Raw genomic sequence first — 25749 nt, 5'->3', positions numbered from 1 at the left:
GACATCGCTCGAGTTTATTTGCCGAATCTGGCAGCCTATTTTTCTCTCACAACAAATCAGCGAACAAAGCTCAGCTGGTGGTAAAAGAAAACATTTATATATAGCCAAAGGAAAACCTTTATATACACAGAGAAGAAATATGATAGAAGGTTAAGGTAAAGCAGAGCATTACAGATGCGAAGGAATAATGCAGTTCTCGATGTTTGTGGAAGGGTAGAAATGAGGTTAATGAACCGAACTCTCACTCACTGCACATGAGCTTTGCTTTCTGCATATGAAACATCGCGATGGTTTTTTTTTTTTCGCAACATGAGCAGAGAGATTCTCCCTGTTTTTGAAGGCCGTAGCTCCTTGAGTTGTTGATGCACAGCTGGTGCGTGCGACACAACGTACGCCACCTGTGTCGTTTATGCTGCACAGCGCTGTGCTGTGCCCAACAGTAAACAGGAGCCTGAGTGGCGTGGTCCGCGTGGAGCCGGAGCGTGCTCCGTATCCAGAGAAAAATATCAGCAGTGCTGGCAGTACGTACGTACAGTACAGGAGCGTAGCCCAGAGCCACATACCCTTGCATCGCTGCCGTTCGATCCGCCGCCGGTTCCACGACCTCCGACCACCACCACCACCAGATGGCAATCGGCAAAGCAAGCCATCACACAGACGGTATCGCTTCCGACTGCCCAGAGCGCGGCCCGTACCGTACGCGTTCCGGCCTTCCAGGGGCGCGCGGCCTGCCCATTGTTGTTGGGCCGCCGCTCCCCGAGCGAACATGGGCGGCGGGTCCGCGCGCGGGTGGCGGCTACCACCCTCACGCGCCGCCGAGGATCCTCCGGTTTGCGGGTGCGCACGATTGGATGGATCGGTTCCCTGGATCTACGCGCGCAGCAGCCAGCCACGCTGTACGTGCCACTAGGAGACGGCCGGAGAAATCGTAGAAGTAGAACGGCAAGATCGAGCACGAGTGGGCGGCGCCGGCGCGTCAGCGTTTTTGTTTTTTTTCGTGGCCCGGCCTGGGCGCGGTTCGCGGCGCGCCCGCTGGTCGTCGTTCCGGCCGGGGGCCAGCTGGGACTACTGGGAGAGTGGGAGTGCAGGCAGCGAGGAGGAAAAAGCCGAACGAGCTAGGCCCCCGCACCATCAGCGCATGCAGTGCCCCCATTGGCGCGCGCTGAGGAGCCGGCCGGGTCGTCGTCTCGCTCGCCGACACGGAGTACCGCGACCCACGCGCGATGGTGACCCGCGCGGGGCCTCGGCCCGGGCCCCGACCGATCGAGTCAAATGCGTAGCGTCCCCCGTCAAGCCTGCTCCTGGCTCTTGCTGCGTGCGCGGGTGCCGGGTGCAGCCTGCTGCGGCCTGATGCAGGTGCGGCCACTGGCCACAGTGTGGACTGCCCGCCCACGCACGGATAAAAATCATCAGCCGCCTTGAGATCCTGCCAACTTGTCCGGCCGCTCTCATGGGAATTGCGGTACGTACTACGGAGTACGTACTGTGTACTGAGAGTAGGTCACTTGTGGATGTTCAACACAGCACGGGCAAAGTTCCCCATAACAATTTTTCAACAAAAAAAAAAGGTTCCCCATAACGTACGTACGCCACACTTGTGATTCTAGACTCCAATCTCGACGGGCAGCTACATAGAATTAATAAGGCCTCATTTGGTGAGGCTCTTGTCGGTGCAGGCTTTGGGCTTTGTTTCTGGAAATTTTTTAGTTTTCGAAACTATAGTACTTTCGTTTTTATTTGACAAATATTGTCCAATTATGAAGTAACTAGGCTTAAAAGATTCATATCACGATTTACAGGTAAACTATGTAATTAGTTTTTATTTTCGTCTATATTTAGTGCTCCATGCATGTGCCGTATGATTCGATGTGACGGAGAGTCTTGAAAAGTTTTTGAATTTGAGGTGAACTAAACAAGGCCTTAGTGATGTCGAAGAGGAAGCCCTTTCAACCAAGTTGCTTTTTTTAGCTCCGTGTCCATACCTGCCAGTAGCCGTTCTCTCGGTGGACACGTTTAGTGTGACTTCACATACTTAGTTGCCGGAGCCGTACTTGGAGCAGGTGTTGGAGCCACACCAAACGAGCCCTAGCTTATTTCTTGGCCACTTTAAATGGTTTATACCAAATTTATAAGTTAAAAGCTTAATTATGTTTGGTCACATTGTAGGTTTGTGTAATGTGGAAAAAAGTTAAACCGCAACATGATGATTGATAAACATAATATGTATGTATGCACCAAGACAAAGTTTGCTCGGCTAGATAGCATGTGTCGTAATGTAGACTAGCTAGCTAGGGATGTCAAAGCGGCAACGGACACATTATTACACACGGGTAGAGCCTCAACAACCCACACCCATGACGTAATAATCTCTAAATATGAGGTAGAGCAAGTACATGTAAGAGTATTCAACATCCGTGATCCTAAACTCATTGGGCACAAATGCAAACCCTCATCCTTGCGTGCAGGCACAAAACAATCCCTGAACTCGAGGGTTTATACCCATGGGTATGTGGATAATTTGTACCTGTGCCATCCCTGCTAGTAGTATCTCACATGTTTGATGGGGTGGTTTTACAACAAAGTTAACTATGGATCGTCAGGGCATTTGGAAGAAAACACATCATGCATGTTGTGAAATCTAGGGATGCAAGCGGGTTTGTCTGCGAGCCCACAAGTAGACTTAATTTTTATGGGTTCCCACAAGACCAGCACAAATTAAATCTTTTAATTTTATAGACTCACGGACAAGCCTGCTTGCAACGGATCTAGTTATTAGATTAAAACATGAAGAGGTTAACGATTAGCTTGCCCTACAATTGGTATGGACATTTTAGTTAAAGAGTAAAATTATTGTATCATCACCAAAAAGAGATGGGTAAGATTATTGTAACACACGAATGACAAAAAAAAGATGAGAGAGTGTGTGTTTGCTGGGACGAGCAAATAGCTAGCCTGATATATATTGATCAAGGAAAATAGGAAGTTTGTGAAAGAAGAAGATTAATGATGAGTATAAGAGAGAAAATAATATTTTTTTATCTTTCCCTTGCTCCACACCTCAGTTGGCTATGTGGCCGGTCCTATATATTGAGGACACCCTTAATCCCTTATTACCATGTAACTTGAATTCTCTTATGCCATCTCTCTATGCCTTTGTTGACTGATATAGCGTAACATCATCTTTATCATTTCATGTCACAACCAGTGCTCTATCATAAGGCTACTCCTAATAGCAAAGCTATAATAACATACAAATTTAGGACTCATTTGGTACGGCTCCTCCGCGTGCTCCATGGTTGGAGCCGCCCCAGCCTTCCAGGCGAAGCCAGTTTTTGCAGCTCCACCTTCGTATGTGAAAAGATTTGCATCCCAACCCGCTATATATATGGATTATTAGTATATGCAGCTCCGGTCTTTGCGGCTCCACCTTAATTCAGCACTCATTGGTTTCACTGTTGCCAGTATGGATTAGGTGTTTTACAGTAGTTTTTTTTTTGGGTAAGTTCTCAGCGTGTCACTGTGTGACTACTCATTAGTGCCCTTTTTATCACCATTCATGATCAATCTTCATTCCTTCTCTTCCGGCCCCCTCCTATTGTACCTTAATTAACAAAATGCATGTTATGCTGTGTCTATTAATTCCCTGATTATGTTTATACTTTATACCTTGTGAGTCTATGTGGATCTCACATGCAATTGCATCTGCTAATTAACAGTTTTTATGCATGATTGTAGATTTGCTTGCTATTACGTGTGGGAAACATAAATCTATACATAAGACACACTAACAACATATTACACACTTTGAATTAACCTAAAATAGTTGAGATGAAAACAAGTATTTGTGTAATTTTCCCAAGTTTCAGTTTATAAAACTGCAATAACGTAACTAATGAAATTAGAAATCTTGAATATGTTTCAAACATGCATATGTAGCTGAAAATATTTACCAGTTACTAAATAATACAGACTTCTAATAATTATGCACCAGCACCAAGATGTGCATCACATCTCTGTTTTTTTCCTGTTGACTGAATTAAGCAATTTAAGATATACTTCCTCTATCCCAAAATAATTGTCATTTTGGGTTTCCATGTCACAAGTTTGATTATAGATTTATAGAAAATACGTGCAACATTTGTATCTCCAAATAAATTTGTCAAAAAAACTAAATTCAAAGATCTTTCTAATGATACTAATTATGTACCATAAGTATTAATATTTTTTAATATATATTTAATCAAAGTTATTTCTCGGGAAGCTATAACGATAATTATTTTAGGATGGACAGAGTAAAAGGCATCTATATATTTAATTGTATTATGCAGAGTGTTATATACAAAATGTCCTTCGGTATATATATGCAATGCTGAGTTTGGACCTTAACCAGTGAAGTACTTAATGAGTTCAGAGACATGGAACTGCATTTTAATAGTTCCAGGTCCTAGATGCAAGTTTAAAAAAAATAAATAAAACAAATCAAGATGAGTATATATATCAACATAAGTGTTGCCTAATGATAAGTACTCTAATATTCGTTCCAGTGCTATCAAAACCAACTATCTTATTCATAGTTTGACAAATTTGCTTGTGATAAATCCAAGAAATCACCTTTTTTTTGAATTTAAACCAAATTGTATAAGAATCCCTTCAATTAATAAAAGCCCAAATGTTGCTTGACGATACCAACATGATAGGGTCTCCAACATAACTAAATTTAACCATTGATCCCAACATGATATGTTATAAATAATAAGTTAAAGCCATGATAGATGTAAATAAAATATGTTTCATGATAAAATCAAAATGTTCATGATGTTATCCATGAGAAAAGGTTAAAAGTTTTGTGACATGTATTCAGTCATGGTAAGACGTCTCATGCATATTTAAAAAATTAGTTTGACAATGGGAGCACAATACTGTACACATTTCAATGCTTCCTATCTACTCCTATATCACTTCTCTTATTTTGATAAGTGCTAAAAAGAACCTATGGATTAATCAATCAATGTGATCAAATCTTGAAAGAAACTTCCAAATCAGAAACAATTCTAGCTAAGTGAAAATTATAATAAATATAAATGACAGGCAGCATAGCAACCCTGCCTATATAACTGGATACGAAGATTATTTCTTCATTATTATTGTCTTCCTGTGTCTTCTGTAAAATCTAAATAACTGGACCACCCGAGAAACATGAAATGTTCCCATATGATAAAATGTAACGTATAGGTATAGTTGGTTTGTTTATGCGTATATATGCTGTTTTGTATGACTTCAATAGTATTTTTTAAATCATGAGGGTACATGTCAAATTAAAATGGAAGAAAAAATAAAATTAGTTATGTAAATACTAAGCTTGCAGCTAGAAGAACTTCCACACACACATGTATATACCGTCCACCGGATACGAGTTAAAAAAACATTTAAATTCTGTAAGGAAAAAATGGACTAGAACAACTCTTTCCTTCGTATAACAATGTTTAAAAGTCAAACCTACTGTATTATATTGATGATAAATTTTGTTCATTTTTATTTGGTTTCTAATGCGAAGGTGAAAATATATCAGAACTCTCTGTCGTAAAATAGTGTTATATGCAATATATATAACTGTAGGTGCACAGCAAATGATCTCAACTGGTCCATAGCAAACAAGCAAAGCATATACTAGATCATCAAGGAAGTATGACTGTGTTTTCCCGCTTCATGTGCCACAAGAACATAGCAGAGCTATAGCCCCACGATGGGACGAGACTATTCAGAAAGCCATGCGAAAAGATCGATCGTAAAACAAAGGACAGAAATTGACACATGCATCCTGTACTCGCAAGAATGCACATCCAAGACTGATGTCAATAGTGAATAGTACGAGTACATGCTTGTGTCCGATCCCCCCCTATTATTTGGTGCGTGCGCACTGTGCAACGGCGCTCTCGATCGCCCCTATCGCCGTGCAGGCACAGCTGGACATGCACCATTGGCATCCATCTCTCCCACCAATAGCACTGCATATATATCAGTGCATCTGTACCATAAAAAGGAAACGAAACAGGAAGCAAAACAAGAAAACACAAGAGATGCAGATGCTCTTGCCAGAATCGAATTGACACATGCATGCGTAGAGATGGACACACACACAGGCTTTTGAGTTTTCCACAAACAGAAACAGCAAGAGAGATCACCATATATGTATCTCCCTGTCCCTAGCTAGACCTCAAAGGACGGACATCGATCGACATACTCCTCAGTTGAAAGTACAGCAAACACTTGCTCACTCCTACAAGCAAATAGATTCGACGACAACACCAAAGCTAAACACACACAAGCAATGCAGTACACGCATGCAGCAGCTAGCAGTACGTAGTGCAGCACACACACACTAGTGGTGCTTCTCACGGTAGAGTACACGGATCATGATCAGCAGCATGGCGCTAAGCTACTGCCATGCATATGCATGCATACGCGCGCGAAATGATACATAAAATATATAAGCTCAAGCTCAATCTGGCATCATACCGGCCAAATGGGAGAGCGTACGTACGTACGAGCCATCGACGATCGATCAGCTCAGCAGGCGGCGCCGGCGGGCGGTGGTGGCGGCGGCTGGTGCGTGTGGCCGTGAAGGCCGCCGCTGCTGTCGCCCGGCAGCTGCTGCGGCTTCTTGCGCTTCTTCTTCTCGTAGCTGACGCCCCGGGCGCGGGCCTGGTGCTCGCGGACCTCGCGGAGGTAGAGGCGCACGGCGCGCGCGGCGAAGGGGTTGGACTCCGGGCGGCCTCCGTTCTCCTCGAAGGCGGCGCGGAGGCGGCCCACGAGGGCGTCGAGGCTGCCCCAGGCCTGGCGGAGCGGGCAGGGGCACGGCGCCGGCGGGTTCGGGTGGCCGAAGAAGGGGCACGCCGGGCCGTGCACCTTAGTCTTGCCGAACTGGTCCAGGTAGCGGAGGAACTCGAGGACGTGAGCCCCGCTGCACTGCGCCAGGCTCAGTGGCGGCCGGTGGTTCCGCAGGTACTGCCCGAACGTGTTCCAGTCGCGCCGCTTCTGCGCCTCGTACCGGCTCGGCGACTGCGGCGCCGTCATGGAGCCAACGGACGGCGACGCGCCACCGCTGCTCGGCCCGATGCCGTTGCCCCCTCCTGACGAGGGGCTGTCGGGGTTCGGCGACATGTCCATGGTGGATCGGCTAGCTATAAGAAGAAAAAAACAAATAGAGAGAAAGCAGTGTAGCTGTGAGGCTGTGAGCTGAAACAATTTCCTCTTTAATTTATAGGCCTCCCTCTCCTCTGTAGTATGTTCTTTACTCCATGAAGAAATGAATATTTAATTTGCATATCCATAATACTATATACTATATTGGTAAAGGAACACTCCATATTCTGGTAAGGATCGGATGATGAGTTCAATGATGATTTCTGACTTCTGAGCAATATTTTAGCACAAGTTGGGATTGGAGGGATCCTGTTTGTTTGGGAGTTGGTGCTCAGAAGTCTGGGATGACCAGAGCAGATACATGTCCCTGTGTCTATGTGAAAATCTTCTTCGAAAAAGATCAAAGAAAGGAACAAGTTACCTTGGGTGAAGTTGGCAGCTGAGCTTGGTTCTCAGATTTGTGGGAGTTTGGAGCCTGGCTTCTTTAGCCTGTGCATCAGATCCAGCAGCATGGAGCATAATCAGAGAAGCAAATGATCACATAAGATAGGGTTAAGAATTAAGCAGCATTGGAATAGTTGGGAGTATAGCTGCTGGTTGATCTCAGCTGTTGCTTCTTACTCTTTCGCAGTGGTGGTGATGATGTTGGTAACAGTTGCTGCTGCTGGCTCACTCATAAGCCCATCATCTGGTGATTGGGGATCTGCAGGGAGAGCACCAGCTTCATGATCTGTTTGAGGGTGTGGGGAATTGCATGCTGCTGCTTCTATTTTTAGGGGGGGAGCGCAGGGGCTGGTGGGGGTGGTGTTTGGCCTAAAAAGGAGAGATGTGAAGTGACTGAGACATGGAATCAACAGTGGTGAGCAGTGTATACTCATCAGCGGCTGATAGGAGTGGGGGGAAAAAGGACACTGGGCGAGGGGGGTGAAAGGTGACGTGACAAAAAGTAGTATTTTCAAGTGTGATAGGTGTGTACGGCAAGGAGTTGTCGTTTCAGTGCACCAGAGTTGATGTGGTGAACGGGTGATTAGCGGCCCTACTGATATCTTTCCACGTACAGGTGTAATATGCATGGTGATCTAATCTAATTAGTGGCAACTTTGTCCGCATTGCATATATAGGGCGGTGTAAGTTTAATGCCGCAATTTGAAAAAACCCGAACTTATAAAGTTCAAGGTACTATAAGGGTGGTTTTACCAAGTGTTGCCAATATTGCCTTCTAGGCCAACTTCTGTGATTTTTTGGTTGTTCAAGAGTGACAATATAGTCATAGGACACTATGCCAGAACACATAATCACTGTCGGAGCATCACTACTACTAGCTAGGTGTATTTGAGCTAGCAGTCATGTGGTAAGACGACGATCCAGAAAATTGGTTGAAAGCTAATGACCTGACAGTAATGGTGCCTATTATCACTATCGACTATAATCACCACCCGACAATCCCTGTCGGGTCACGCGACGATCCGACAGTGATATTTTGTATTTCATTGCCGGTTTTCATCCCGTCAATATTAGTTCCTTTCGGCTCTTGGATCAGCTATCACAACATTGATTCTCCACCATTCTTCCCACTAATTAACCACCATTGCTCCTGGTTATAAAAGCGGTGTCTTGACGCCTCCCATGCCAACCAATTTAATATGGAAAGATACCACATCAAAATATTTTTGCCACTTATTATATCCACATATATGGACTCTTTTGCAGGAGAGAGTCCCACACAAACACATTTCATTATGCATAGATACGATGATGCACACGAGATGTACTAGAAGAATGTTTATGAAGATGGAGAGCCACACTGAAGGTTAGATAGGTGTTATTAGGTCAGTCTCAATGCATAGTTTCATGACACAGTTACCAAGACTATAAACTAGGTAACCGAGCCACAAGAGTTTCATGGGGATGAAACTCCTCTCTCATCTCATGAAACTCCTTCATTTAATGACCCTGCCAAGTCAGCAATTTTGCTTATGTGGCACCATATTTAATGTGCATGACACTCTCATAAAACATGCATTGAGACTGGCCTTATATATTGCTTCTCGGGGCACCATTTTGTTGTCGGACTGCAATCAACCTAATTAAGCTAGGTATTAGTTTGACTTCAAGTGAAACTTGTTCGCGCAAAAATTACAACTCAAGGCATAGTCCATTGTTCAAGTTATGGATGGACGTAGCTTGAAGCTCTAGGTAAAAGTTCAACTTAACATTCTACACTAAACCACTAGTATGTTAAACATTAGCAGGGACAAGCAAATATCTAATGGGCATTTGAGATCTAGTGGGGGATTATTATTATTATGGAATATATGTGTTCATGTGCATAGGCTTAGCAACAAATCCCAATAATTTCTAATAAATAGCAAAGGTCCATTCATATGTGCATGTGCAGAAGTGGGAAGAGCTTTAGTCCCACCTTACTAGTTGAAGTAGATGTTGTCATACTTAAATATGGAAGTTCTCTCCACTTTTTTAAGTCGTGAAGAGAGAAAGGGATACTCACACGCGCGCTCGCGTCGCCTCTTCAGGATAAAGGGCGCGAGACACTTGCAATGGTATGTTAAAATCTAATGGATTTCTCCATCCTAACTTTAACAGTTGCTCGTCATCTTCACCACCCGCTGCTTTGATCCGTCTTCAACAACATCATCGCCCCTCCATCACTAGTTGAGGATTTTCCACTAGTAGCTACGCTGTGATCCAACTATTATTTCAGTATATATGCCTGGTTGTGTCATAGTATATATTGTTGTTCTTGTTGTTGATGTTGTTGGTTAAACTTTTTTGTTAAAGATGTGTATTCAAGTATTTTTTTTCTTGTCATGATTTATGTTGTGAAATTTATTATGTTACTCGTTACCTACTTATTCAACAATGCACCGGCACAAACTAGGTACAACAGAAATAATCAGCCGCATGCAATATGGCATAATAAAAATCGAATAAATATGGACTACAAGGAACTCCATGCATGATAACGACATTGGCTACTAAGCAAACACAATATGAGATGATGAAAAAGGTCGAATTTGCTCTACAGGATGATTTGATCGCTTGACTGATGTGTTAGTATTCTGTACAGTACTCTAACGGTACTAACCATGTGGCCAAAAGCCATAGGCATTGGCCATGGCCTCTTTTCTACGAAGGTAATAATCAGTCGGCCTTGTGAATTTCGAAAGTCCCGGCAGCCTCGGGAGAAACTTTTCTTAAGCACTTGTTACAGTTGCCTCTTTTTCTCAAATATGGGCGAGCGAGCATTGACAAGAGGTCCAGGCTAAATGTGCGGCACGAGGTATATGGTCAAAAGCCTGGCTGTGGTTGTTGTATCATCACGGTTCCTCGATATGTGCTGATCTTATGCCTGTAGGAATGGCACGAACACGGCATGATGATTCAGGGCTTGTTTAGTTCGCAAAAATTTTCAAGATTCATCGTCACAGCGAATCTTTGGTCGCATGCATGGAGCATTAAATATAGACGAAAATAAAAACTAATTGCACGGTTGACCTATAATTTGTGAGATGAATCTTTTGAGTCTAGTTACTCCGTGATTGTACAATGTTTGTCAAATAAAAACGAAAATACTAAATAGCCAAAAACCAAAAATTTTGCAAACTAAACAAGGCCTCATTCACGATTAGCCAACCTAACAATTTACCTTCACGGTTACGCCTATAAATTCTCCCTCCCAATTCTCAAATCCTACCTAGGCAACACCCTAATCATTACTCCCTCCATCCCAAGTTATAAATCATTTCAAGAATTTTTGAAGAGTCAAAACATCCTAAATTTGAACAATTTATATAATAACATAATAACATTTATAATAATTAAGTATCATTAAGTTCTTGATTAGTTATATTTGTATAGTAATATATATTTGATGTCTCCAATCTATTTTCTATGGTTTTCCGTCCGTTTTTAGCACTTAACGGTGTTAAATGGAGGGTAAAAAGACCATAATGCCCTTGGCGTCAAATTTTTTTTCGCAAAGTTTGGTTTGTTTCTTGTATATTTTGAGTAATAGTAAACAAATAAATTGACAATTTAGACATTATAACAGTACATTTGGATCACAATAAATATATAATACAGTATGTGCTCAAAAATTTTATTTATACAAGAAACAAACCAAACTTTGTGAAAAAAATTTCATGCCATGGGCATTATGGTCTTTTTACCCTTCACTTAACACTGTTAAGTGCTAAAAACGGACGGAAGACCATAGATAGAATGAAAATTCGTTTGAAGGCCATAGAAGGAAGTTCAAAAAAAAAGACCATACAAGGAAAGAAGCATTTTTTAGGGACATACACTAGTATCATTAGCTCGCACGTTGATCAACAGTATATATCTCGAATGTATGCACCGGTTAGCCCAGTACACCTATATATTTATTTTATATATAAGTTGCACTCCTTAGTTGCATAGCTTCTTGAAGTGACCCCCACGATGGCACTACTAAAACACACTAGCTAGGCAGGAATCTTGCTAGGGCCTGGCAGGTTAAGTGCTATGCCAATAGCAACGCAATCAAAGAAACAGTTCCCCATTGGGAAAAAGGTTGGCAACTTGAGAGCAAGTGCAAGCTTCATTATTGGTGCCATGCTTCTAGCTAGGACCAGCCCATGTGGAACTTAGTTCCATTGTTTTCGAAGAAATTGACGAGAGTTGATCCCGGCCGGGATCTTCTTGGGTTCCACGTTCGAACTATTTCAAATGAAACCAGTACTCAACATAGTACGAACGTTAGAGCACAGGTTCACGGTTAAAATAATCTTGAATTGATGTATGACACTGTGGTGCATTCACACTACTCATATTACATGCATTGTGGTCCCCTAAATTGTATAGTAATGTTTGCAGTTGCAGTCTATATATACATTACTTACATAAAACTAAAACAGTAATCCATGTAAACATCATATTATAATTTAAAATCAATAATAGACATACTTTTAGGTATCAGTGAATTTTGATCACACTGATCTAATTTTTCAGATCAATGCAATATATCACTCATATATAAACTCCCTTAGTTAAGTAGCGGGTCCGAGAGGCTTTAAACCTATTGTAGGTTGTCTAATTTCAAGAGGCATAAACTTAGAGCAAGCTAGCGCTAACACGGGTGTTTTAACTAACCTACACTTCGCAAAGCACCAATGCTAATCATCGAATATATGACTAAGCACTTTAGTGGCTACACCAATTAGATATGAGCCTCAACTTGCACAAGTTTTCCTTAAGCTCTAAAGCATCTCCTTTGGCCAGCCATGGAGATATACACATATAGCCCCCAACTCCAAATAGAGTCGTTGGAACCTACACATAGTTTCTGCGATACTCAAAATAGAGCCGTTGGAACTAACACGTAGTTTCTGCACAGCTATCAGACCGTGCGAAGGGGGGGGGGGGGTCGTAGGATAGTCTGATACCTTGCTCCCGCAACCTTTTTGCATGCCCTTGGACTAAGTGCAATTAGTCCGACGCTCTTTTCTCTTCTTGGTCTGATGTGCTGCTACTACCATGAACACTATTGTCGCATGATCCGATGCTAGTTTGCCCACTCGGTCCGACGCTCCTGTTGATGCTTTGGGCCTTGACCACGCTTTGCTTTGCCCTTTAGTCTGGTGCCCTTAGGGTCCGACGCCCCAAAGAACCTTTTTTGACTTTGTTTCTTCGTGGTATTTGCGTCTGCATGTACTTGTAGATCTTGAGCACTACTTCTAATGACTTGTTTGAGGTGTTGATCATCAGGATTACACCGTTGCCTAAGTCCACGTCCACTTTTGCACCCTTTAAACTATATCTAAAAGACACTAGCAAATAATGTTAGTCTAAATAGTCATGTTCATCAGCCAAACCAAATGGCACATAACAACCATTTTCCTTACACCTCCATTAATCTTATGATCGCCTGGTGCTCTACCTTGTCAATATGATGATCTGTTTCTTAGAATTATGGTAGAGATGCAAGTGTACATATATATGATTTACACAGGCAATTCTTAATGATACTATCAGTGAACGAGTAAAACCATTTATCTTAATCCGTGTTATGTACAATAAACTCTATAAATACCCTTCTTCTCCCTCGGACTAGAATTGTATAGATCAAGCCACCTATGATTGTTGGTGTCCTTGGAAGTCTAGAAATTGCAAAGTATAAGGGGGAGGGGGGGGGGGTGTTTGATCTTCATTTCTTTGAAGGCGGTTGTGCCAACTGTCATTATAAATGGATTTACGCTAACGTTTCTCAAGTTTACGCTAATGTAACGACACCATTTTGGCCTTGGACACTGACGTTTTCCGAAACCGCATGTGTAAAAAGTCATGGCTGAAAATACTGTTCGTTGATTTATTGTGAGAGAAAAATATTATTGGCTGGCAGAAAAAGTACGACTTATAAGACAAGCGAACGGACTCGTAAAGATGCAGAAACTACCTCCAATGTTATTTTACCGAGCAGGCAAATATTATTCTAGTGCAAATGCATCTTCATGATGGTGGTGTTTGCTCTGGTTATTCATAGAGCAACAGAGCATTATCTGCCTCTGATTTCTTCTTGGCTAGAGAGCCTTTGTGTAATTCAGGTTTTCTTTAGGCCTTGTTTAGTTTTTGAAGAAAAAAAATTTCGCGACACTGTAGCAATTTCGTTTGTTTGTGGTAATTATTGTCTAACTATAGACTAACTATGCTCAAAAGATTCGTCTCGCCAATTTTGACCAAACTGTGCAATTAATTTTTATTTTTGTCTATATTTAATACTCCATGCATGCGTCTAAAGATTCGATGTGACGGGGAATCTTGAAAAATTTTGAATTTTTGGGTGGAAGTAAACAAGGCCAGTTTCCTTTTTCGTTTCTTGAACTGGTTTTTTTGTGCTTGTTTGCCACTTTGTTTGTTTTAAAGAAAACAAGGCCATGGCGCCATGCATCCGGCTACATTGGTGCTTGCTAGAGATCTAGTAGGATTATGACGCACACACGTCTTCCCAGGCGCCCTACACAGTGTCCAGCCTCCCCGAGTCCAGAAGCGAAAAGCCGCAGTCATACTACAGAAATTTGAGAGCATGATGATGTGGGAGGTCCCAGCGAGGTCTAGCGTGGAAGTCTTTCTAGGTGTGCTCCTAGACGTTTCGAAAGATGACCAATCAGGCAGTTGATCACTCGATCGGTGCCTCGGTGGTGATCCCTCGGTGAGGGCTGATATATATGCATATGCATGGCCATCCTGTTCTGGTGCTTTTTGGAGACAACCCTTTCTCTGTCATAAAAGCCCAGTCTCTCCATGTACATATAGTCCTACATACGGACATTGACTCTAGTCATGGATCTTCTGGATCAAGTTCTCATTCTCATCAATCGCGTAGACAGATCGGACGACATCTCAGTCTTGACGGCGCCTTGACTTTCAGTGCTGTCTGGGCAGCACGACCTGCCGATCGAGACATGATCACATGATTCTACAGAAAACACCAGCTGAGTTTCTCCGGAGTGCTAGCTACTACTAGTCCGGATCGGAGACCAGTAGAAAATAGTGGTTTGGAGCTGCAGGCTATGATCAAATTTACCACAAATATTGGCATGCAGCAGCTTTCTGCCGACACAGAACGTTCGTGTCTCGCCATTTGCCGTACACATGCATACTGTCATACCTCCAGTGCGTGACTTCCTAACCTATCATCATTTGATCTGCCGAATTGTTTCTTTGATTGATAGGGATATAGTTTCCTCACAAGAAGCACCTTTGAGTTGAGATAGGTCTGCCGTCCATATGCAAATGCATGCATGCATCTGCAGGCCCAGCAGTTTTACCCTGGGTTTCTAACCGCGCGCGGGCCTAGCTAGATCGAAGGCCAGAGCCGTCCCGGGCCTAACTTACAACAAAAACGGCCGAATGAACAAGCACATCTGGCCCATGAGACGACTGTTTCCGCGGCGGGGCCGCCGCGCGGTACGGGGTGCGCCCCGCGCCCTCGGCAGCGAGATCGTCGGCGCCACCTCGTGATCTTCTTCGTCTCGTCACGAGACTTGTACGCACGCGCCGTCTCGTCGCCCGCCGTGCCCCCCCCCCCCCCCCCCATCCCGTCACCCCCTGTGTGGTGGTGGGCTCCGGCGGTGCATGGATCCAGCCGAGTGCCGACCTGCCCGTGCCGTCGTCCGTGCGCGCATGCGGCCCCCCGCGGCCGTTTGCATCGGTCGCCTCTGCGTGGATCGTCTGCAGGCTGGATCCCCCGCTCGTCGCCTGGAACGCCTGGTCAAGGGGTGTTTCCGTGACCGTGAGCGTGGCCTAATAACCCAGCACCAGCAGCATCCAACAATGCCACGCTACTGCTTATTGGGCAGCTCTCCAGATAGCAGCGTCTGTACTGTACGTGTACTACACTGCAGCCAGCCAGCACACCTATGACGCTGACATTGCTCTGGGTGCGTAGCGTAGCACGCTCCTGTTCTATATAGTGCTAGGGCACAGCCGCACAGCGGTGCGTGCAGCTAGACTACAGAATTGTCCTGGTGCCATGGGCAGCAGAGAGGAGTGCGTGAACAACTGAAGGAACTACAGGAACGAAGAGCATCTTCACAAACGACACACCATGTGGTAGTTGTACTAGACGTCTGGACTACTGGAGCCATCGGCTGATCGGCAGAGACGACATTTAGTTCCTAAAAGAATTTTTAAATTTTTCATATTTTCCGTCATATCAAATTTTACGACATATGAATGAAGTTCTAAATATAGATAAAAAATAACTAAAAAAATTTTGCAAAATTTTTTAATTCTTCATCACATCGAATCTTGCGGCATATGTATTGATTGAGTACTAACTAAAAATAAAAAAACAACTAAGTGTACAGTTTGCCTGTAATTTATAAGACGAATTTTTTAAGCCTAATTAGTCCATGATTAGACAATATTTGTTAAATATAGACAAAGTTGCTACAGTGTCTATTTTGTAAAAAAAAAGTTGAAACTAAACAAGACCTAGCAAAAAAAAATTGAAACTAAACAAGACCTAGCTTGGTCAGGTAAGATAGAACTACTCATACCTGCTACTGCTAGTAGCATTTCCTGAATGAATAAGGCCTTGTTTAGATCCGAAAAGTTTTTGGATTTTAACATGGTAGTATTTTCGTTTTTATTTGACAAACATTATCTAATCATGAAGTAACTAGGCTTAAAAGATTCGTCTCGCGATTTACAGGTAAACTGTGCAATTAGTTTTTGTTTTCGTCTATATTTAATGTTCCATACATATAACGCAAGATTCGATGTGACGAAGAATCTTAAAAAGTTTTTGGTTTTTGGGTGAACTAAACAAGGCCTAAGCCTTTCCTAAGCCCTAAATCTAAACGATGTAAAATAAAAACCATACTTAAAAGTCTTAAACTGAGGGGCAGGTTATTAAAGCTTGTCAAGCATGAATCCCAAAACTCGGATCCATCCTCGTACCTCGCTCCATATGTTATTATCCAGGCATATCAAAAACATCGATGTTTCATGCGGAGAGCAATACTAAAGAGTTCAGCCCATTAAGCTCGTTTCTAGGCTTTCTTGCCTTGAATATTTCTGTCAGTTGTGCATCAGAAACCTGGAAACCGCAACTCATCTCCTCTTCAAATACAGCATTGCGACAAGCATATGGAAAAGAGTGGCAGATTGGATCGTCGCCCCAAATTTGGCCCCGAACATGTGGAATCAGAATGCGAATATGCAGGATTGGATCCTAAGCTTGGTTTGGTTGATGGAGTGCCACTGTCAACAAAGGAGGCGCTAAAGTCACTGATAATGTTAGTTATCTCGGAAATTTGGCGTGAGCAGAACAACATAATTTTTCAGAAAGACGTGCAGGTCCGTGCCACAAATTCTAAGCGCTATACAGGATGAAGCGACGACCTAGGCTTACGCAGGAAACAAAGGTTTACAGTGGTTGCTTTTTACATCGATCAATCTTGACGCCCATGGGCAACAAGCTATAAATAGGGAGGTTGTAGTGCTCCCTAATATGTAATCTCTTAATCATTTTTCTAGGGGTGGATTGGGGCTCATAGACTGAGCTCTGAGCAAAAGGAGTAGTGACTGGCGCATCTTACGCCATGTGTAAATGTTTTTAAATCTCTTGCTTATTAACGAAAACCGATCTTTCGGATCTTTCGAAAATAAAAGACAGATAAAGCTTTGTTTCCCATGCGCCAGCATGTAACTCTCTTCTCATTATTACTTGAAGCCGGTCAATGTTCCAGATCTTTTCGAAAAAAGAAGAAGCGCTCGATAGATATCATCTTATAAATCCCGCACTGTTCTACGAGTATCCTCTGGGTCATATTTCAGCATTTGCAATGAAATGTTTCGGTTTTACCTTTGCTTTTCATTGTCTTCCCTCTCTGCATACTGGCTCTATTCTAAATCTTCCCCTTCTGTTGCCATATTTAGCCTTTTATTTTAGGAAAAGACTTATTCATTTTCATTACACCACATCGGTCTTACCTGGAAGTGAAAAGTATATATCAGGCAATTCTACGCAGACAGAAAGCACAGGATTGAACACAATCGAGAAATGAGTGAAAAGCAACACTTATTCAGCAAAGTTTTGGTGTGGCTACAATATCTTCGAGTTGATTACAGACAAGGCCACCGAGCTGATGCATCAGGGTGTCCTAGTGCCCGTACGAGTTCTTGGTAGTAGTATCTGCCAAATGCTCGAATTCAGTACTGCCCATCAGTAGCTCTTCAACAGCTTTCTGAAAATATAATATCGTATCATTGAGATTCACACTGCTACACACGAACCAGAACAGTAATAATAGTAAAAAGTAGAAAGTAGAAACCTCGTGAGCTTTTTTGCATATCTACCTTAAAACACGCCAGTGCATATTGAACATCGGTATCTGAAATTTGGTAATGAAGGACATGGCACTGCATAAATAAAGGAGGTCATATGAATAGTTAGAATGGTGAATGGATGGTATTGTCTGGATTTCAAAGGACTGCTGAATGCTGATATTGCTAATTTTTGTAGTCTCAATTAAGTTAGTAATGGTAATACTCCAGAAAGTCCAGAAGAATGGTAATACGCTAGCATCAACAAAGATATTGAAAATGCTAAATCATATTTAAAAACAATGTACATGCTAAATCCTAAACTACTGATTGCAACTTCACCTTTTTCAACATGCTAAATCATGCTAAATCTTATTTAAGAAGTACTTACTGAACAGCAAAGGAAATTCACCTTTTTGGACTCCTTGGATTTGCAAGCACATTGAGCGTTCCCAGGACTTGGCACAGCTTGTCAGATGCGTGAATCCACATTATCCAAGAATACCTTACAAAGCATATGTATGTTACAATTGAACCTCTACAGTTACATATGTAGTGGTAGTGGATAATGACAAATAATGTAGGAGGCTAACCATATTGGTCTCGACTGAAGCTGAATCCACTGTGAACTGTTCAATTTTATTCAGTCCCTCCAGGCAAATGAACAAGAGTGACAAGTTCAGGACTTATAGTCAATGACGGTCTCGATTTGCTTTCGAGAAAATGCAATGGCACAGTGTTTTTTTACCCTGTTGTTTTAAGTTAGGAACAAATATTCCCAGAAAAAGATAAACCCCTTTCCTATTAAACAGCGTACAGCCAGCCAATTCTGACTAAGTTTTTCCCTCAAAAAAATTATGACTAAGTTTTTTTAGAAAAAGAAAAATAAACCTGCCAAAGCTCTAGCCTTTCTGTGGTCATCCGCAGAGTGTCGCGAATGGCAACATGAGCAGCAGCACAGAGAACTTCAACCTGCCTCATTCCACCACCAGCGTCTTTCGGAGAATTTTGGCCTGAAGGTATTGTTCATATTTCCATTGTAACTTGCAGATCTTCGCAGTACTCTTTTTTTTTTACAATAGTACAACGCTGCGATTTAAACTTAGAAACGCAATTGATCAGACCTTGTCAATGAAGGCCTTTGAACCAACAATAACTGATCCAACGGGGCGCCTAAACCTTTAGACAGGCATACCTGAAGTAGATGCACCAACATACATGTATCTGTAGTCCATTCACATGTAAGTAGGGTGTAGCTGAGCATAGTGCTCTGAAAATTCGAACATACCGAAACTGAATCTGCGGCTTTCACAAGTCTGTCCACAGGAAATCCAAGTGCCTAGTACAATGAATATATATAGTGGATAAGAGCTAGGACGCATGCACAGATGTCCAAAACTTTTCTAAGTGTGGAGGCAAAGTACACATCTTATCTTACTGGTTTATTTCAGATCTCAATCCTCTAAAATTGATATCTGAATACAGTCCCCCGCCGCGAGACCTGATTGCAGCGACGACGATCCCGTCGATGTCCATGGTGCCATGGGCGTTGTTCCTGACGGTCTTGGGGTGCACGCCGCCGACGGTGGAGACGCCCGCTGTTCTCGTAGAGGTGGATGTGCGAATCGTCGCCAAGGATGATCGACCTCGCTGCCCCCGACGTGGCAGTGCGCGCGCGAGGACGGAGACGGAGACGAGGTTGCCCATGGTCCCCGACGGGACGAAGAGCGCGGCCTCCTTGCCCATGATCGCCGCCATCGCCTCCTGGAACCGCCCGCGCGGTCGGGTCCGCGCCCCGGACGCCGTCGTCGACCTCGGCCGCGGCCATGGCGGCGCGCATGGCGTCGGAGGGGCTTGGTGACCGTGTCGGACCCGCAGGTCCACCACCACATTGGTCGCCATCCTTCCTGCTCATGCTCTGCGTCTGCGCAACCCAACTGCAGTGCTGCACCGGCACCGCTGCAGCGACAGAGTATCCAGGATGAAACGGACCTGGTGAACTGAATCGATGTGTGAGGGGTGTCACGTCCCGCAAGCGCAACAAACTTTCGTATGGATGGTTTGCCTTTGCTTTTCGCTTTTTGAATGAAAAAACTGACAAATCTTTCGCGCTATTAGAAGGACCGCCATGTGTGGGCTCTGCATCGTGTATACCATGATGAGATGATGACGATGATGATGATGATTGAAGAGGACGATGATGTGGATTACACTCTGGTGAGGAAGAGGCCTACCGTATCTGGCCTACGAGCACAGGGCTGTGGCGGCATCCGGCAGGCCAACGTACGTACAGCCCACCAATACTATTTTCAGCCCATATAGGCATACAGCCCATCCAAATTGGTCTACGTCAACCTTCATGGCTGCTTCATCGTAAAATCTGTTACCGATTCCGGCGATGATGCACTGACAACCACCGCCTACCTTGCCCCCACCCGCAGCGCACGTCCCTCTTGAGCAGATCAAAAGCTCAACGGTGGCCATATGCCTCAACATGACACCTAGGTTCCCTCCATCTTAAACTATAATCCTAAGTTTAACCATTCATCTTATTTAAAAAATTTATACAAACATAATTAAATTTAAATCATTAGTAAAGATTAATAAACCAAGGCACAACACAAAAAGCAATATTTTGTATAAATTTTTGAATAAGACGAGTGGTCAAACTTAGTTTGAAGAAAGTCAAACATCTTATAATTTGAGATGGATTAAGTAAAATTGGTGGCCTAGAGATTGTCTGTAAGTAATATTTTGCACAATTTTTTGAATAAGACGAGTGGTCAAATTTGGTGTGAAAAAAGTCAAGTGTGTTATATTTGAGATGGATTAAGTAAAATTGGTAGCTTAGAGATTGTCTGTAGAGATCACTCATGCCACACAGCAGGAATGTGTGGTTCAGCGTTCAAACAAGTGCCTAAAGTAGAAAGCAAGACGAAAAACAGAAGAATGCAACAGGTACTTTCAATTTGGTGAGGGTGGAGAGATTGATGGGATTACAAGACCACTGATTTGCATTAGGAGAATGTGTGCCCTTACCAATCCAGGCGTATAGGATTTTCTTTTTTTTATGTGTGTGTATATAAGTATAATTGATTGTCTAGTTATGACATGGAACAGGACATATGATCTTCATACTATACGCCAAAAATTCAAGATTCCCATGCATGATAGCCTGGCAATATGGGCATATGGCTGGAAGATACAGAGATGGATCGATGGCCGTAGCTATTGAGATTGATTCTCGCTTGATAGCAACGTTTGTCTTTTGGAAATTCAATTATTTTTTAAACAAAATATATTCGAGGGGCTGTGAATTCTAAAAATCTCAACCTGCCAAAAGTTTTTATTTCTACTTACCACAATGTCAGCTCTACGAGACCAGGTCTGCTTACATCTCGATTGGTCACTCAATCATAAATTTCTCTAGCCTAAAAACGTTTAACTTTAGAGTTTTTTTAGATATGGGCTTTCAGAAAAAAAAAATCGTAGCTTTGTTGGTATGAGTATCCTATTAATCCTATTAAGCCCTAGACCAAAAAATTCTTCCCGAGTGCGCAACGAGTAAGGATAAAGTGTGTAGAAAATACTGGTATTGGTTTGTGAGGATAGCCTATGTCTTAAAAAAGCTTTCAGGTATAAGTAGATCTGGCCTCGTAGATGTGGGACATTACATTGGTCATGTTAGCCAGAACAGCCTAATAACGGCATAGAGTGTGATTATAAATGTGTTGTAATCGCTGACACAACTAGAACATATAATTTTGTAATTCTTAAGTCGTCTAAGGCTTTGTTTAGTTCCGATTTTTATTTTTTGGGTTTAGGTACTGTAGCACTTTCGTTTGCATTTGACAATTATTATTTAATTATGGACTAATTAAACTCAAAAAATTTGTCTATTTATTTTTTAGGAAAAAAATTGCTAAGTTATTTTTATCTATATTTAATGCTCCGTGTATATACCGCAAGTTTTGATGTGACGGAGAATCTTAAATTTTTTTTTGAATTTTAGGATAAACTAAACAAGGCCCAAGTAACTAATGTAACAAAGGTGTCAGTTGTACACAGACAATTGCAACACACAGAAAAATAAAGGACCAAAGTCTCTTCATAGCTACGTACGTCAAAAATGTGGAGTGCTCTACTGCTCCTAATCTAAATATTTGAGAAGAATAGCTACGTTTGTGCTAGCATAGTAGTGTCAATTATGGTTCAAATATTTATCGTGGCTTTTGTAATATATACGGAGTAATATTTAGACTCTGCCAGCTGCCACCATTATGTAAAACCTGTTCCATGCGCCGAGAAACTTCTGCTCAGTGTATAAGCGAGGGAAATCTGGAGCTTTGCAATTAGACAAACAGAAAATTAAACGTCATACATTTCAGGCCAAAAATATATACTTTTTTGTCCCTAAATAAACCAGTTCCTAGAGTTTTAAGTCAAACTTTTTTATGTCTCACCCGGATTTATATGAAGATATAGAAATATTTATGTGGGGGTATAACCTCTATACTCTCATGGTTCGACATGGGCTGTATCATTGGAGATGGCCCAACCTATAAGAGGAAGACGTGCGGTGCACAACGCTGATCGACATGCACCGCAAGGTTACAAAAAAGTATTGTACCAAATAGGATATTTTGCTTGTAGCTCTGTCCCTTCATAATATATAAGGAGGAACGGGGGTCCCTGAAGGACAGGTCATATAGATCTCATCTCATCTCATACAATACAATGGTACAAACCAGACGCAGGACGTAGGTATAAACTTTAGTGTTTGTCTTGCGTCACCATCTAGTTCGTTGCCTCGCGCACCTCCACCCAAACTACTACCTTGGCCATACCCCTAGATAGACTGCCGACCATATTTCGTCGACAATCTATGACACCAAATAAATAAGCACATTATGAGAATATAGTTTCCTGTGTATCTAGTGTAATTAATTTTTATGAATTCAATTAAAACTTAAAAAATGACTTAGGATAACTCTAGGAATTGATTTTTTAAAGAATAGAGGGAATATATGCAATTGAATTACATTAAAGGCAATCTTTTTTTCTTATTGAAATGACGAAAACATGAAATATAAGCATCGGGCATGCATTATTTTCTTGAATTGCATTTTCATGTCTGGAATCAGGATGTATTGGCTCCGATTTTATTTTCTTCAAGTCTCTCACAAAAGTATATATTTTACCATTAAATGGATTGTTGGCGTCTGTACTGTAGTTTGCAAAGAAAGCCAGATAAACTTATATATAATCTATTTAAATACGGGAAAAAGAAGAAAACATGGAAAAGAAAAATCAACTAAGGAATTATTGCTGTGAAAGTTTTTCTGACACGAACTAAATTAAATCAGGAAACCCAAGCGTGTGAGTTTCATGTACCAATAAGTTCAACGTATGTAAAGTTCAATCCGGTGAGAATTGTAGGAATTTCCATAGCCGTTTTTTTATTATTTTTCGGTGTTTGTAATGCTTGTTATGTTGCTTTTATAAAAGCAGCGTTTACCTCCATAAATAAAGAAATGTAGGAATAAATAAGTCAGCTGAACAGTCAGAAACCTTTAGTATATTCAGAAACACACATATACTTGATATGGTTTCTCATGGTCATATGAAGCAAATGAAAATGACACCTCCTTGATCAGTAACAGTTCTTGTGTGCCACGCACACATGCATCATGTACTTAAAATATATACAAACATATAGTAGGAGCAAAGAGATACATATACATATATACAGTTGTCGTCATGCAGGTGAACCAAACCATCGATCTATCTTATGCACATATGCACTCTACTTTTTCTTTCCGTTTTTTTTTTTCCTTTTGGATTGGAGAGGTGCACTCTTAACAATTTCTAGTAATCTAACCTCACGCTAAGTACCTACTGTACAATAATACTAGAGGGTACTAGTACTAATGGAATCAATTCAATCATTTCCTTCACAATGCCCAGTCCATCTCCCATGGCTGCACCTGCACGTACGTACGCATTGCAATTGGTACGTGCCTCCTCGATCAGTCCTCTCAGCCAGTCCATCCCTGTGGGAACCCCATGCCCCCAATGTTGGCCATGTCCTCGAAGCCGCTGTCGTAGAAGAAGCTGCTGCTGCAGCCGCCGTCTCCTCCTCCTCCCCTGGAGCTGCCTAGCCCCATCATCGTCGGCGAGCTGGTCACTTCCTGCTGCGGGAAGTGATCGAAAACCGACGACGAGGTGTACTGCCACATCGCTCCGTTCATCAGCAACGCGTCCAGGCCACCAATACCGAGGCTCATCAGGTTCTCCTGATGATGATGCGGCGGTGCAGCGAATATTCCGGCGGTAGAGCCCGGCTGGTCGACTACGTACGACGCGTCCATCATGCTGGTGGGCTGGTCCGGCTCCGGCAGGACCCCCTGCGACTGCGATGCGCCGGCAAAGGTCGTCGGCGACGAGGAGCCGCCGCCGTTGTCTTGCTCGCTGTCTTTCCGCTTCTGGAACACCCTGCACAGCACCCAGTCCTCCTGCACGCACGCATGCACATCAGCAAACAGATCGATGGTGTCTTGGCGGCTGGCCGGCCGGCCGGCCGGCCGGGCAGAGCCGATCGATTTGACGCGCGCACACGGACACGGACACGGTGGTATAGTCGTCGTCGACGGGTACGGTACCTTTGGTGGCGTGTGCGGCGAGTCGAGGCGGAACTCGTGCATGACCCAGCAGGACTTGACGCCGTTGGGGGCGCGGCCCTGGTAGAAGACGAGCGTCTTCCTCATGCCGACGACGCCGCGGGTGGCCGGGCTGCGCACCTCGCGGTCCTTGCCGGTGGCCTTCCAGTACCCCGTCTTGGTGGCGCGGTTCGTGCGCGAACCCGTCGCGTACTTGCGGTCCCTGAAGCTGAAGAAGTACCACTCGCTCGCCGTCAGCTTCGCCGCGTCTGACATGCATCATCCATCGAGATCAGACACCATCCAAATGCACAGCAAATTTGTTTGTCAATTATTCAACGTGTCAATTGGCAGCTAGTAGCGTATATATAATAAGAAGAATATGTGTACGAATAATATAATGCATGCTTTGTGTTTAGTTTATTTGTATAGCTGGAAAACATGCTGCCTATATATGTACACAGCAGGTCTGAGATAAGTGATGGATCGATCGATCGGTCACCGGAATGAAATTGAAACTTTGAAGGAACTGAAAGGAAGAATCGTGGCTGTTACTCATGTGACGTTAGCTAGGAAATGGACTGGAATTGAAGGGCGCCATCAAGATGGTGACGAGTCTTGTGCGTTGGGATCAATTAATTCATTCTTGAAAGAGATTACACTCGATGCAAATGGAATTATATATACTAGTATTGATTAATGATCATTATTGCAGATGCATATGGAACATTAGTTTACAAGGATCGACATAACTACACGTACCGCGTACACCAGACAGCATCAACGTACTAGCAGAGCAGGTGACTAGTCCAATCAACATCGGTTTATTTGAAAAAAAAAAGCACGGCTCCATCAAACTATGTACTCCGTCCTATATACATGGTTGGTGATTTATTTGTAGTGCTTTTTTCTTAAAAAAAATCATTATTATGTGCCCTCTTATCTATGTTGGGTGAGTCCTACGTACACATGAGCAATGCTGAAGAACAGTATATATACGTGGAATTTGTTTTACACTAAACGAACACACATGTATAGTAATAAACAGAAATCGATCACGAAAGACGTCTCATTGCTTGCTGTTTGTTTTAGAGAATTGGAACATGCATGCATGTTC

At 42.8% G+C, this 25749-nt stretch overlaps 3 protein-coding genes and 1 pseudogene across 3 annotated transcripts; all 4 read right to left on the bottom strand.

The window, feature by feature from the left end:
• On the bottom strand, nt 5704–7917 carry LOC8054276 (protein G1-like4). Its single transcript, XM_021463993.1, has 3 exons — nt 7765–7917; nt 7565–7632; nt 5704–7181 (listed from the first exon to the last, which is right to left on the bottom strand). Exon 3 carries the CDS (start codon nt 7165–7167, stop codon nt 6568–6570), a length of 600 nt encoding a protein of 199 aa, XP_021319668.1. The 5' UTR covers nt 7168–7181; nt 7565–7632; nt 7765–7917; the 3' UTR covers nt 5704–6567.
• LOC8084660 lies at nt 17712–19977 on the bottom strand (annotated as a pseudogene).
• On the bottom strand, nt 17811–19208 carry LOC8056404. The gene is made up of 4 exons (XM_002454682.2): nt 19169–19208; nt 18865–18986; nt 18007–18069; nt 17811–17894 (listed from the first exon to the last, which is right to left on the bottom strand). Exons 1-4 carry the CDS (start codon nt 19206–19208, stop codon nt 17811–17813), a joined length of 309 nt encoding a protein of 102 aa, XP_002454727.2.
• LOC8084661 (protein CUP-SHAPED COTYLEDON 1) lies at nt 23623–24908 on the bottom strand. Its single transcript, XM_002454684.2, has 2 exons — nt 24636–24908; nt 23623–24488 (listed from the first exon to the last, which is right to left on the bottom strand). The coding sequence occupies exons 1-2, from the start codon at nt 24906–24908 to the stop codon at nt 24012–24014; spliced, it is 750 nt and encodes a 249-aa protein (XP_002454729.1). The 3' UTR covers nt 23623–24011.

This window comes from Sorghum bicolor, chromosome 6, assembly GCF_000003195.3.
Source record: "Sorghum bicolor cultivar BTx623 chromosome 6, Sorghum_bicolor_NCBIv3, whole genome shotgun sequence".
NCBI lineage: Eukaryota > Viridiplantae > Streptophyta > Magnoliopsida > Poales > Poaceae > Sorghum > Sorghum bicolor.
This window is presented reverse-complemented; position numbering and strand designations above follow the sequence as displayed.